The sequence below is a fragment of the Staurois parvus genome, unplaced genomic scaffold (genome assembly GCF_062004578.1).
Source record: "Staurois parvus isolate SC_StPar_1 unplaced genomic scaffold, SC_StPar_1.0 ptg000108l, whole genome shotgun sequence".
In the NCBI taxonomy this organism is placed as follows: Eukaryota; Metazoa; Chordata; class Amphibia; order Anura; family Ranidae; genus Staurois; species Staurois parvus.
The window spans coordinates 3,185,498-3,200,911 of NW_028317904.1; the positions used below are offsets into that span (position 1 = coordinate 3,185,498).

Below are 15,414 nucleotides of genomic sequence, written 5' to 3' on the forward strand. Positions count from 1 at the left end.
TGACATGTTTGGTAAGTTAATGCACACTTCACCAAACTAGCAGGTAACAAGCAGCAGAATTTTTACTTTGAAGCAAATTCAAAATTTAGTTTTGCTTTTAAATAGGCATATAAGATCAGATACAATATATGGCAGCTACGTACCACATTGGTAAGCTAGAAAGTGTGACAGAGGCCATGAGCAATTGCATGCTTTAAAGGATTTAAGAACTCCAATGAGCAACTCTGCTTCTGTAAAACCTCCTGATATAAATACAAACTTAGTAACAGTGCAAAAAGATCAGTTGGGTTTTTGTGCAAATGCAAGTCCAATTCATCATGACTGAATTGAACTAGACTTAGCATGTTTGGTCACAAAAGCAAAAAAACAAAAATGTGGAATAGAGCACTTTATCTGTAAGGTTTTCTTTTTACTAATCACTCTGGAAATGGCTTCTGTCTATTAAGGGTCTAATGTTTGTATAGTCTAAGGGCATGTAACGGAACATTTTATTTAATTTACTTCTTAGTCCCACAGGCTTCTCTCCTGATTCCAATATTCATGACCAGTCCCATGAAGCTGCTCTTCTTCTCCAGTCACTTGCCATTGCACTAATGTAGAATGCAGGGCCAGTAACCTGCATTGTAGGCAAGCATGTCAAAGGCCTGTCCACCTTCCAGGGCTGAAGTGAGAGCAGAGAAAAGCAGCAACTGCCAGTGGAGCGAGAAATAAAAGGTATTGCACTGTATTATATCCACCTAGACCAGTCTGAGAAACCCTTAAAATATTGTGGTGTCCACTAACATTACTGGTCGGTGTAGAATTGACCCCTTGCAACTGTTGGTCAGTAGAAAATTGCCTTTGGCATTGGTGAACAGTGTAGGTGATAGATTAGAAATCAATTTGCCACTGCTCAAGGAACCCATAGGAACCTAAGGAAAAAGGCTGCTATAGCCTAATCGAGCATGTGAAATGAAATTTGATTTTTATAAATGGATTCCAATTTCCAGCTATAAGCAGAAAGTAAGAGCTTTTGAATGTTGGAAGAGAAATGCTTACAATAATCTTCAGAAGACTATTATTGCACAAATAATCCCACCATTATGAGAAGAAGATTCAAAGGCAAATAGTGCATATTAAACAAGTTTAATACTTAAATAGGTCATCCAAAATGGTTTCTGCAAAGTAAGAATCACTGGTCAGTGATTCACATCTCATTGCTTATCAACTTTCACAGGAGAGCTGAGCGGGCTGTTTAAAGTTAGATATCGGAAGTCACCAAAACTTAGAACTGAATAGATATCTATCCCATCATCTATTAATAGTTATGGCAATACCTCTTCTCACATCTCAGCACATATGATATATGATAAGCTCTCAATACTCCTTTGGAAATGAATAAGCTGTAATTCAGGCTACCCACCAAATAGAATATGGTGATTCAGCCAAAGGGACATTAAAATGTTCATTTTTTTTCTCTCATGCCACAATCAATGGAAATGGAAAAACCCAGAGATGGTTGTTCATGTCCACCACAAAGCATTATGGACCAAATTTATCAAAATTGTTTCTTTTAACACCTCAAATGACTGAATATTCCCCCTCTGTAGGTGGAAATTGCGTAACTCTTTTCTGAAGTCAATTGCTAACTCCTACTTCAGTCATCTATATAGCACACAGGTAATACAATAATATAAAATAGACCTACATATCTAGTGTCTTGAACAGTATACCCACATTCAAGAAAATATATATATATATATATATATATATATATGGCTTTCTAGACATTTGTTTTTTAGTAATTAAAAATATCCAAATGAACCACATACATAATTTAGTTTAAAATCTTTAGAAAATGCCATGAAGTGATTGCAATATGTAAAGTTGTGAACAGTGGTAGTCCATCATTGCCTCACCAATATATTCATTCTGAAATAATTTTCAGCTTGAGAGGACTGAAGATATAAAGATTGGCTTCAAATTTTTGGTCCATCTGATATTACAAGACAATAAATTTTTAATGCGTAGCGTTTTTTGCAAATATTTTGTTACATATAGTAAGGAAAATATGAAATATTGCATGTGAATATTTTGTAATTTTATAGTTAGGCTAATGAAGCTGGCTGAATAAAAAAATGTGAGAAGAAAATGAATGTGTGAAGCATTTTAAAATGTTTTCTTGGGTCTCCTTATCCGCTATGCTGACAATCTGTTATTTATAGAGTTCAATAACACAAGCTGGAATTTTTATACACAAGTGAAAGAGTCAGAGCAGTGTCAAATCCTCCTTGCCTGCCTGGCTGCTGTGTACAGGCTGCTACCTACAAAGTTTCAACAAGAAACCTAAGGCAAACATGTGCTTTCCCTTTTAGAAAATTCAAAGTACTCTTAGTAAATGTAAGTTTGTAAATGTGCATTTGCAAAACAAATACTGTTTATAAACAGCAAAAAAAAATATTTTTGTTAAAAAACAAACTTAAAACATAAATTTCTCTCTAAACCATTATAGTTTGTACAATCTCTCAAAGTATGCATTGCCTCCAGTAGGAAATGTTAAGATTTTGAAAACCCATGGGCGTATGGCTATATTTCATAGTAAGCTATATATAAACACCGAAAAGCCCTGTGGCAACAAGCAAAATTTTAACATTGTTTGGAAGCTAACTGAATATTTCAGAAACCTGCACAAGGACACCAAAAATGTAGGTAATTTATACAAAGTTTATTGTTTCAATGTCCTTCCCTAAAATATTTTTTGGAGAGAGTAATGGCATTAATTATTAAAAAATGTAATGCACTCATTTCCTGTATCATAAACTGAATATAAATAATGCAGCCAAATTAAAATAGTTAACCTGGATATCGTCATCTAACTGCAACAACTTTCAGAAATGCAAAAAAGGAAAGTCCCTAAATAAAACCTACAACCAGTTACCTTTACATACATTATTTAGGTCAACAAGGCACTTCCAACAAAATATTCTTTTTTTTATTTCCAGCTAGACAATCTAGAAGGCTTGAAAAACATCTCTGGCATTGCTGCAGTAGATAAACAGAAAACTCCTTTCCTGGACTTGAAAAAAACAGCTGAACTGCAGATTAGTTATGCACTGTGGCTGTAGAGTAGCTTCTACCAGCTTTACAATTTCTAATCTAGTTGAAAAAGTATATATAAAAAATGAACATTTTGTACTCTAAGCATAAAAAATAGTGTGTATGCAATCAGTTAGGCGCTTACGTACAGATGACTAAATATTTGAATGTCTAATGGCCAGCATTAAGTATACTCACTAACAAATACTTATGCATAACCTTAGGATGTAACAAGATACCTTAAACAGTGAAGTGTTCAAACATGTTCAAGTACATATGTTGTAAAGTGAAAAAAGCAAATCCATTTGAAAAAATCAATGCATCAGAATAAAATAAAATTAAAATCCATTCAGCAAAGAGTGCAAAAGTTACATACCCAGTACTATATGTGCACAAACATCATTCACTCAATAAAGAACACATTACAAATTTGTTTCCAAAAAATGTTTGTGCATAAAACTGTGACAATGTAATCAAATGAACATTTTTATGACCTTTTCAGAAGAGGAGATCATTGTTCCCAATAGAGCGAAGGAAGAAGGTGTACACATGTGGTTTCAAGATGATCCTTTAATTTTTTTGGAAAGGACAGGAGAAATGTTTAGGAGGATTTGGGGATTTTATAAATAGGAATATAAAAAATATTGCTTTGTCCAACCAAACTAGTAAAACAGCAATATATTTTCTTGATTTAGGGATATATGTACACAGCAACAGGATGGATAGTAAAACACTTTTGAAACCTAAGGACAGGAATAGCTGTATACGATTATCGAGCGGTCACCATTTTATGTGGTTGGACAACATATCAAGTGGCCAACATATAAGAATGAAATTAACTTGCACTAGGGATAGTGATTAGTACAAAAATATTATGATTTATATTTTATTTTACAAAGTTAGGAAAGGAAGATTTTAGTTTAGCATTCATGAAAGGTTTTAACATACAATATTAAAAAATTGAACAAACCCTTTGTGAGTATTGGCTGATTTGGAAAAAGGATAAACACACTCAAGACCCATTGTTAAGGTACTACATAAAGGGCAAGTATGATTCCAGAAGGGAAGATTAACGTTTGTATGGGGCACTTTATGGAGATGGAATTGGTTTGGATTTGTCACTGTTCTGCATTTAAATAAACCAACACAACTTTATGCACAAACATTTTTGGAAACTAATATGTTATGGTAATCATTACTTAAGACATCTGTGAATGGTTTTTGATGCACATATTGAAATATGTACCCTTTGCATTGATCGGCTGATTTTATGTTATCTTACGCACTGATCTTCCGTCAAATGGATTTGTACTGGGCACTTTTTAACATATGTACCTGAGCAATGTTGAGAGCTGCATTATTTAACGTTATATATATAATAAAAAAACAGAAAAGGAAAGTTTGTGTGTAGCCATCAGCGAAAAATCAAATTTGAGATGGGATTTTCCTACAGAAGATTAGGAAAGTAAGGATTTCAGATTTATTAGCACATAAAATGCAGCTAAGTGCCCCTACCTCTTGATTAAGGAAAAAAAAACCCCAGAAATTTGATTATTATTGACAAACCTGCTGGGTTTTATCACTCACTGTCTTATATTTCTAAGAATTTCATTGTTACCATTAATTTGCCTAAATTCAGTATGAAGCTTAGCCACCTGCTGGATAATCCATAATGTACAAAAACTATGAAGCAAGCAATTGGAATATGACCTTCATAATGGTTGTGGAATGTGTGTAAGGTTGGTTGTGAAATGTGTGTAAGGTTAGTAACTTTTACAGAACTCTCCATCAGGGTCCAGCACCAGGGCACTTATCCTAAACTAATATAACTAAAATAGAAAACTAAAATAAATGTTTGGCAGACTGTCTATAATATAACAGGGCTGCATGGTGTATAGAGATTTATAGAGATTGCAACAGTACACATCAACCACAAAGTTTGGAGAGTATGTACGTTTAAACAACAATGCTAAACCCATCATCATAATCTCAATCCTATTTGGCACAGCTGTAACAACAAAAACACACAAAAATCATAGCCATAAATTAACAAAAGTTACCAGACAGTTCTCTTGTAGAACCACTTACAGATCAGTTTGTAACAATTTTCAACAAAAAAAAGTTAATAGCTAACAGGTACTCCCAACAGGTGATGTTTAATAATCTCCCTCAGTGGTATCTCAGATGCAAGGACACAGATTCAAACACTTGTGCAATGAGAAAGACATATTAAAAACATGGCCTTTTGTGGGATTTGTGGAATGCAGTTGAGAAAAACTAATGTTGAAACAGAATTCGGAAGAGAGCATTTATTCTTAATCTGAAAAAAAATCTATGCTGCAGCATGGGTAACATACTTTTCTATAGACTCTTACAGCAAAGAATTGTTTAATTACTTAAGGCATTTATCCATTTAGAGTGAGAAGCCTGGTGAAATGTTACTTTGTTGGTATTACAAAAAAAAGTAGGGTCAAAGATTAGAAAACCATGACTCTGAAGCCATATAGATAGTGCTTAGACTGTGTTATCTGGGAATTGTGTTTATGTTGACCCTCCTAAAGGAATGGCACAAAGCATGATGAGAACAACAGTTCCACAAACAACTGCATGAGAAATACAACCTTGTTGTATATTAAGCACTCACAAACGCACGTAACAGCATACAAGACAAAAAACACTTAATGTAACTGGCTCCTTTCTTCACTTGTAAACAAAGTACTGTAAACCCTACAAAAAAAGTTGTAAAATTGGTTAGGATACAAACTTCCAGCCAGTTTGTGGGACTGGAAATTGCGGCTTGATCTGCACAATGTGTTTTACAACTTGCATGGTGAGTACCAAATTAATAAAAAAAAAAAAAAAAAAAGGCAAAGCTCTTCAGAATGGGCAATCATTGTGCGTGCATTTTTTGAATTTGTGCAGTGCAGTGCTGCCTGGCAGTTAAAGTAGAATCATAAATAATAATTATAATAATAATAATAAATAAAACATTTGATGGTAAGGTAATCGCCCTGTCATGCTTTCGCTCGTATTTCTGAGTTAGCTAATTGATAAAAGCACTAAGCAGCCTGGTGGTTTTTGAAACACAAAGTACTATTGCACCAGGTACCATCTACAGCAAAAAGGGACACCGACCAATTAGATGCTTTAAGAGACTAATCACCAAGTTCACTTTCATATTCAATATACCAGCTAAAACATGGCTTTTGTATTGAATGTCCGGTCAACTTTCTTTGAGGACCTTTGAGTGGAATGATGGGTACCTCTGCATAGCTCATGATGAACTGGACAGACAACAACACACATTGCCCAAGTCTAGTGACAGTCCACTATTCTCCTTTTTGGCCTAAACAATATTTTCGAAGCTCCTCCTTGATTCTAATCTCTGAAAGGGTCAAATAAGAACCTTAAATCATTAACTGAAATGGAGAAAAGATGAAGGTGGCTCTTCTGTGCACGTCTTGGTTCCACTTGTTTGGATCCAATGTGGAAGTTGAGGTTGTTATTGGCCTTATGATTTTTTCAGCTCTTCATAAAGTTTCCATGTGTCTTTTCACTATACCACAACATGGCACAGGCAGCAGCATCATGTTGAGCAAGAAGTGCCCTTGACTAAAATCATATTCACCAAGCCCCTTTGGCGTAGTAATTAAACGTCAAAAAGTGCCCTCAGTAAACTTATTGCCCCAATAATGTTGCCTGCGAACAAAATTATAGAGAAGGACAATAGTCATTACAACCACAAAAAATATTTATAGAGAGAGAAAGAGAAAAAGAGAGAAGAGTATGATCTGTGAAGTGTAGTAGCCTATAGCAAACAATTTAACAACAGATTCAAGTAAGATACATTCTGACTGGTTGCTGTTGACTACTGCAACTTGCTATTTGCATTGTTCAATAATTCAAATAGTTTACATGAGCACAAAATGGTTTCCTCTATTTCATATAAGCTTATATTTGCACCTAGCAGGTTTGCGTCCCGTGCTTGCATAGGTACGGGAGCCCATTCACATGCACCTTTTCCAAAGCGAGGCTGCAGAGAAATTACATGGTGCTTTTGCACCATGTGATTTCCCTGTAGTTCCAGCACCTGCAAACCAGCTGTAGGTCTAGATGTTTGGGGGTGCCATTAAAAATGAATGGCAATATCGCACATCCCTACAAGGCAGCATGATTTGGTTGAGGGTGCGGAAACAGCTGCAATTTCCAGGACCCGCAACCATCACTCAAGTGCGGTCAGGTGTGAACCTAGCCTAGACATATTCCAACAGCATACTGTTTCAAACTGTTATCTTTTCAGGGTTGCCTTAGTCTTGCACAGACTATTTAAAGTGAAACACCAGTAAAACTTTTTTTTAGCTTGTATATTATAGAACTTTTGTCGGGATTTTATTGCTGCCTAGGGTTCATTGGGAAAAATGTTTACTACTTCCTGTGCTAGTAACACAAAGAGAAAACATTGCAACAGGAAAAACAGACAGCAACAACAACCTGCCCTTTTTTCAGTAATGACTTCAGTCTTTTATGTAGGTTACTACTGTGATGCTAGCAGGTTCAGTTATAGGTGTGACACTAGTGTCCTTAAAAGCTTCTGGAAGAGAGCAGAAGTTGCTGAGAGGAAAACAGATGGAAATAGTGTCATATGAGGCCACTACCCACATTCTACCATCAGTCTTTTTTTTCATCTCTCTCTGCAGCTCCCTCCATTACCGCAACAGCTTCTCAAAACACAGTGGCAATCCTTTTAAATGATCCCTACTTGCATTGCTATGGTAACACACAGTTACCATAAACTGCTGTCTGAAAATGGCAATATTGGGCAACTGTCAACTAATACCTATGGATAACTTGTAGTGTTGATCACAATCAAATCTGAAATGTGTATGGAAAAAGTTAATAGCACACCCAAAATAAAACCTCAGCAAAAATAATTTTTCTTTTGGTTTTTGATGGAATGGGAGGGAGCTAGAAATGTGGACAGTTTTTATTGTTGTGTGCATCTACACTAGGGAGATTTCCAATCCTGATATGTTACTGCAAAGGTAACTGAATAGAAATCTTAAAATAAAGTTAAAAAGCATGTTTTTAGTAGCTCACTTCCTGTCTTTCGATGGGTGCCCCTAAAATCCAGAAATAAGGGTAAATCTCGATGAAAAAACAAAAATCAATAGAAAAACTTGTCCCCACTTTAGCCAAAATGAAAAATCATATTTGTCTGAAATTCTTTAAAAATTAGATTTTTTTTAACTTACCGTCAATGTTCTTTCTAGTAGTCCATTTAAAGACACAGGGGCAGTATATAAACCATGAGATACATAGCATGGTCTTTAAATAAAATAGACACTACTCCAAATAACAATTTCCACACCAGCCAAGCTCCAGTTGTAGTCATGAAGCACAAACATACAATGACTAAATATACACGAGAGGAGTGAGCTGTATCTCTCAAAGTGATTGCAAACCCTCACCTTGTAAAACAACCCATTCAGTTTAAAATAAAAATGAAAGGTAAACTATTTGTGTAAAGATATAAAAAAAATTATAAATACCTTTTTTCCCCTTTTTCTAAGTGATCACATACCCTCTGTTTTCAGCTGCCTAAGAGTTAGGGGAGGAGACACAGAAGCACACTTATCTTTCAAGTGAATGGCTGTGCAGGGGGGCTGTGGCAGGACAAGACTGATCATAGGAGGACAGCAGGCTGAGATCCCAGCAAAGCTAGAGAACTGATCACGGTGTGCTCTCCTGCTTAGTGTGGTCAATCTTTAATAGGAAAGCAAAGGGACTGGCAGAAAGACTAGGGATTTCACACAAAGGAAGCAATACGAGGAAACAGGACACTTTTTCAAACAAGTACATGGTAGAGCAGGCACATATCAGGAATATGAAATTTTGGGTTTACATATTCTTTAATAGGCTCAGAGAAAGGGATTTTATGGAAAGCCCATAATCCTGTTTACTCTATTGGCCAATAGGAGACACAGGAATAGAATTTTACCATGTTCCAAACCAGTATGCCCAACAAGGGTAGGCAATCCCATAGGAAAGAGAAGGCAAAAAAAAACATGGATCCTCTCAGACTAGATCATCAGCAAGCTGCTAAAGAACCAAAATACCAAATTCACACTATACAGCTCCACTCTACGGCTGGAGAAGAGATCCAACTGGATGTGTAATATGTGTGATCTGTTATATACAGGCTCAAACAGGGTATAGTCACCAATGGCTTCTGTAAAAAGAAACCAAGACCAAGACTATGGCTTAGCTTGTAGTTATGGTAAGATGCTGGTCCACCCCTGCATGATAATAAGCAGGGATCGATTCAACACAGAATCCACGCAGAAGAAGCTTCCTAGTCTCACGCTAACAGAAACAGACTTTCCAGGTCCAGCAGTACAATGGGAAATAGCCTTACCTGCTTATAGCATAGCCAGGATGACTGATTCCAAGAAGCCTTAATCTCTCTGAACCTGAACCTCGACTGCAATGAAGCTAATGTCAGCAACCAAGAAGCGGAGTGGTAGACTGGACCCCCTGACAAAAGATTTGGCTTATCCAACTGCAGGCTTGGACTGTCAATGATCAGACCAATGAGATTTGTGAACCACTCTTTTCTTGGCCTGTCCAGGACTATAAGCAAAAAAGTAGACAAGGAAGCAGCTACAAGGAAGGAGATATGTAAGCTGTGGGTAACAATCCCATGGAGCAATCAATGCACCCACTGCCTTCATCATTGGATCCAGTGACCAGAACAGAACCTGTTATGAATTTTTAGCTAATAAATCACTCTGTTGGAAGGGGAACACCACATGATTCTGAAAGTAGAATTTCTCTGGAACATCACAAACCTGATGAACCCAGTGCATTAGTTACATAGTAACATAGTTAGTCTGGTTGAAAAAAGACAAAAGTTCATACAGTTCAACCAGTAAAAAAAAGAAAAAGAAAAAAAATTATAATCCTATACCCACAGTTGATCCAAATTAAGGAAAAAAAAATCAGCAAAGCATGATCAAATTTTCTCCTGCAGGGGAAAAAACATTCCTTTCTGATTCCCTGGGAGGCAATCGTATATTCCCTGGATCAACTTTACCTATAAATGTTAGTAACCAGTTATATTCTGTGTATCCAAGAAAGAATCCAGGCCTTTTTTAAAGCAATCCACTGAGCTGGCCAGAACCAACTCTTGAGGGAGTCTATTCCACATTTTCACAGCTCTTACTGTGAAGGAATCTTTCCATGTTTGGCGATTAAATTTATTTTCCTCCAGACGTAAAGAGTGCCCCCTTGTCCTCTGTGATGACCTCAGGGTGAATAGCTCTACACCGAGTTCACTATATGAACCACTGATGTATTTATACATGTTGATCATATCCCCCCTTAATCTCTTCTTCTCAAGAGAGAATAAATGATGTTCCTCTAATCATTCTTCATAGCTGAGCTCCTCCATGCCTCTTATCAGTTTGGTTGTCCTTCTCTGTACTTTCTCCAGTTCCCCAATGTTCTTTTTTATGAATTGGTGCCCAAAACTGACTGCATATTCCAGATAAGGTATTACTAATGATTTGTACAGGGGTAAAATGATATCTCTCTCTGGAGTCTATGCCTCTTTTAATACAAGAAAGGATTTTGCTCGCTTTAGAAACCACAGCTTGACATTGTATGCCATTATTAAGCTTGTGATCTACCAGAACCCCCAGATCCTTCTTCACCAATGATTCCCCCAATTGTACGCCCCCTAGTATGTATGATGCATGCATATTCTTAGTCCCCAAGTGCATCACCTTACTTTTATCAAACATTAAACCTCATTTGCCACATAGTTGCCCAATTAAACAGCTGTTACATTTCTGGACATAACTTATTCACAATATGTTAAATTGTGACATTCGGGAAAACAAAAACGGGGAAAAAAGGTCCTAAAACCCTCTGGTGAGAAGACATTTGTTCAGTGTCCAAGCATTTTCATCTGTTTGTCTGCAACCCTCTCTTCTCTAGCTTGTTCTAAAAACAGACAGATCAAAGGATTTTTCCCAGCTCTAGCAGCAGGGATCTGACATCACACACACTACGGAGCGAGAGCACAGATTTCCCTGATATCTGATCGCCAAGTGGAGGGAAAATGCACACTCTCCTCTATACAGGCTTACAGGCTGATAGAAAACACACAGAACTAAAAGGTATAAGTCACATGCTGTATGCTAGAGGAGGAACGGGCTGTCCCCTTCCAGGCTGTGGGTTGGCTTAGAGTCTATTCAGTGACTCATGCAGATAGCAGAGGGATTGAGAGAGAAATGACACTAGGTGCTTTGGATTCAGGCTAGTAGACATTATAGATGGAGCCATCATGAGGATAAGTGAACAAAAAACACAGTGAGGTAAAACTTTTCATGGAGAGACTATTGAGAGCAAACAAGGGTACTATTACAGAGGCTGAAAGCTGAACTGTAGGAAGTGCTATGTTCCTATAAAAAGCCAAACTGCATACTGCAGAGCCACACCTCAGAGCCAAACAAGCTGGAAATATACAAATGGCTGGTAAGTACAAGCCCACACAGGAAACCCAAGTTTCATTGGATAGCCTTAGGGTAACCACAGGAACTTAGTGAACAGGCCACCAACAACAGAGCTGGGGTTGTTAGGTTGTCAGACATGCACCAACGTCCTGTAGGAGTCAGATAAAGATGTACCATATTTCCCCTCTTGGACATAGGCAGACCAACCTTCTCCAGTAGCTGAAATGGATGGATGCATGTCCATACAAGGAGAGAAATCAGTAGGAGCACATTGAGGCCACAATGTCCCAGGACATCGACTGCACACAAGCCATGGGGTGATTAAGGTGTAACTCTACATATGTTTGCAAAGTAAAAGAAAAAAAAACACACACACACAAAAACACTGTGTGTAGGCGATAACACCCCCCCCCCACCCACACCCATGCACAAACACCCCTCTTTTCCCCCTACCCCCATCATACCGTTCTTCCATACACACATACTGCAGTGCACAAAAACAAATTTAAGCACACAGGTAGCAAAAAAAGCCAGAGGGGTGCTGAGTCCTCCAATGAATGAAAAAAAAGTAAGTCCTATTTTCTGTTTGTGCATTGGAGAACACAGATCAGCCTTAGACCATTACCTCAGGGATATTCCAAAGCAGTGGATCAACTGAATAGACAAAAAACATAAATGAAAACCAGACTGATCATCTCACAGAAAACAATACAGGCCAGTAAACCTGCAAAACTTTACACCCGAAAATTAGACAATAGTTGATTTAGCATGAACTAGTCCTCCAGGCAGGGCCCTGTTGCACACTTTGGCCGCAGCCTGGAAAGCTGTTATAGATTGGATCCTTCACCGTAGTTTAAGCTTCTTGCTCACCAAGGTTGCACTTACTCCACAAGACAAAAACTCTTCTCAGCCAGCTTGAAGTAGGTAAAGGAGAAGGGGAGGGAGATCTCCATTTAGTAAGTCCTACAGAGACTGCGTCAGACTTGCTGTGACCCCCAGACGTGCATCTGTAAGTGACATCCCAGCCCAAGAAGTCAGACTCATGTAGCATAGCCCAGTACAAAATACAGTACTTCCAGGGGTGCAAACACTATAGGATTGTTCAGAGAGAATTTATGTAAGCAATCTGGAAAAGTCTGTGCTTGATGGCTAACTAGATAAACTATCCAGGACTAGAAAGGTCTAATGTGAATCTACCAGTAGCTGTTGATTTAACAAGTTCACATATAGTCTTGAGCAAAAAAGCTAAGAAAAGGCTTCAATCTACCTATGGACACTAGACTGAACTAGTGCTTGGCTGGTGTGGGATAAGTTATACAGGCCCTTGGGGCTGGTCTACAGTTGTTATTTAACCTAGTGTTCATTTCTGAAGGTGGTGAATATAACCCCTGGTAATACATTGCTTTTGTGTCTTTCAAAGGCATAATGGTGTAAGTATGTTTTTAGGCCATTTCTACATTTTACAAGATAGCAGTTCCATAGTTTCAATACATAAATTAATATAACATTTTGTAAAGATTTCCTCTAATAGTGATCTTTGTAGATGGAAGTCTTGTTGAACAGTTGCTCAGAATATATCCATTTCTGAAAACTAGAGGTTGTATTATGCTCAGTGAGCTATTATGGATTCCCAGACAAACCATAGAAAGCAGCAAACCACAATCACTGTGTTCAATGCTATGCAAAATGTAAAACATGTCTATGTAACAAACAAACATACAAGGAATATATATATATATATATATATATATATATATATATATATATATATACACACACACACACAGTATATATATTAAATATGGAAAAAAGCCCTTTAAAGGGAATCTACAGTGTTTTAGTATACATATATTGCCTGTCTGTCTTTGCACATTCAAATGGGTTTTAATATGTTTTTAGTTCTTTAAATATGAAATACTGGCTACATATGATTATTTCATATACAGCCATCAGATGCAGCTCTAGGCTCTTTTTCAAATTTACCAAGCCAATCTTAGCGGTACATAGTAAGCTGATAACATTCACTTATACGTCTGCAAAACACTATAAATAGTAAAGATTCTCTCCAAATAACTCTGTCCTACAGGTACAACAAATTAAAAAAAAAATAATATTTGGAAAAATTGAAATGCAGACTGGCAAATTATACTTCATGGATAATGAGCCTTCCTTCATCACAGTTCTAAGTTAAGATGCTTTCTTTACACTTCTGGAAACACCATCCACTCACCGCATTATTACGGTATTAACAGGAATAGGTTCTGACTGAGACATTGTCTGCTCGCTGGCTGCTGGAGGGACTTCCTGAAAATGCAAATTGATATATTTTAATATACCACATTATAAATGCTACATGACTTATCTAGAGGTGCCAGAAAGTACTTAATCTTCTAGAGTTCCCCAGTAGGCGCAAAACATGGAAAGTTCAACTTACAAGTCAGTACAGCTCCTGCCACCCATCATTGTGTCTTTCTTAAAGCAAACATGTATTTTGCATAGTAGGGTAAGCAAAATGTTTGTTTTAATACCCCTCTCTTCAGCAGCACATATTGACTCTCCTTTGTTAACCCACTGCTCCATTCAATTGCAGAGAGTGAGAAAAGAATATGTGTGTGAGCTTTGAGTCACTCTCATAGGAGCCTACACTGAGTTGAGGATTCCTTCCCAACCCCATATGACAGAACTGGGCCAATCACCACTCTCCAGTACTGTGACATTATAGAAAGGGGAGTGAGTAACATAATCTTCTATAAAAGGTAGTAAAGTTTATTTTCTTTATTCATGTTAGCTGAATGGATCAGCGAGTGAAAAATGAAAGTGTACGTTGGTGGTAAAGGGAGCAAAGAATAAAAAACAAACCTTTTGCTTTGCTTTTCATGAGCAAAGCTTAGGTTTCTTTAATTGTATAAAAGCTGCAGTGACCAATAAAAAAGGGGGCAACAAAACTTCAAACTTTGCAGCTTTAGAGTACAAATCTGCATATTAAGTGCCATAGCTGGAGCCAGCATCAAAGTCAGATATTGGAAGGAAATGCTTTCTCAAAGTGAATTATGCACTTCCCCTACAGATACTTTTTTTAGTATTTCTTATTGTTTCTTTCAGAGTAAGGATGCCCATCCATTAAAAATTATTTGGGAACTTTAATGTTCACTGCAGACACACTTTGTCGTGAGTAGAGAGCACTTTTGCATCCCTGGTGTAAGCTCTAAGTACAATGAAATTTCTCTGGCAATCTCCTCCCAGCTTGTAATGAGTCAGGTGTCAGCTAAATATCTACAGTAGCACTATATCGACATAAGAATTGAAAACAATTACACACATGATTATCCTACGCACAAACCATTTTATTCAATTAACTTTGGTAAGCACTATCTTATCTAAATTGGTCATACTGTATACTGTAGCATATCTTAAATACTTTTGCAACAAAAGCCTCATATACACAATGAGAATATCAGATGAACGATAACAGAATACAGCTTCAGAAGTGATGTAAAGTATTGTATGTCTTGGTCACTTCATTTTTTATAGACAAATACTGTACTGGCTAAATGAAAATTGCTTGTTCTGTTATCTTACGAAAAAAATGTTGTGCTTGTCCCTTCGGATTACTGTATTTTGCATGAACTGGCATGATCAGCTCTTGAAAGCTGTGTACTAATGCTTATACTATTGGACAATCGCTTCAAAAGCTGTATTTTTCATCCGATTTTCTCATCATGTTTACTTGGCAAAACTAAAACCCTTTCTGGCAATGGTCATCAATGGTGACCACATAAGAGGTGGTATAAAAGTGGGGATTTAGATTTCAAAAACATGCCTT

At 37.1% G+C, this 15,414-nt stretch overlaps 1 protein-coding gene across 2 annotated transcripts in view; it reads right to left on the reverse strand.

Annotated features, from left to right (window-relative positions):
• Positions 1-1,111: 1,111 nt before the first annotated feature.
• The window catches only part of PPFIA3 (PPFI scaffold protein A3), a 460,187-nt gene continuing 445,884 nt past the window's right edge, over positions 1,112-15,414 (reverse strand). For both annotated transcript variants that reach the window (XM_089671605.1, XM_089671604.1), the window contains exons 29-30: positions 13,822-13,895; positions 1,112-6,774 (exon numbers count right to left, since the gene is read on the reverse strand). In XM_089671605.1, the coding sequence (XP_089527731.1) occupies positions 13,837-13,895 (59 nt within the window). In that variant the 3' untranslated portion in view covers positions 1,112-6,774; positions 13,822-13,836. The remainder of the gene's footprint in view (positions 6,775-13,821; positions 13,896-15,414) is intronic.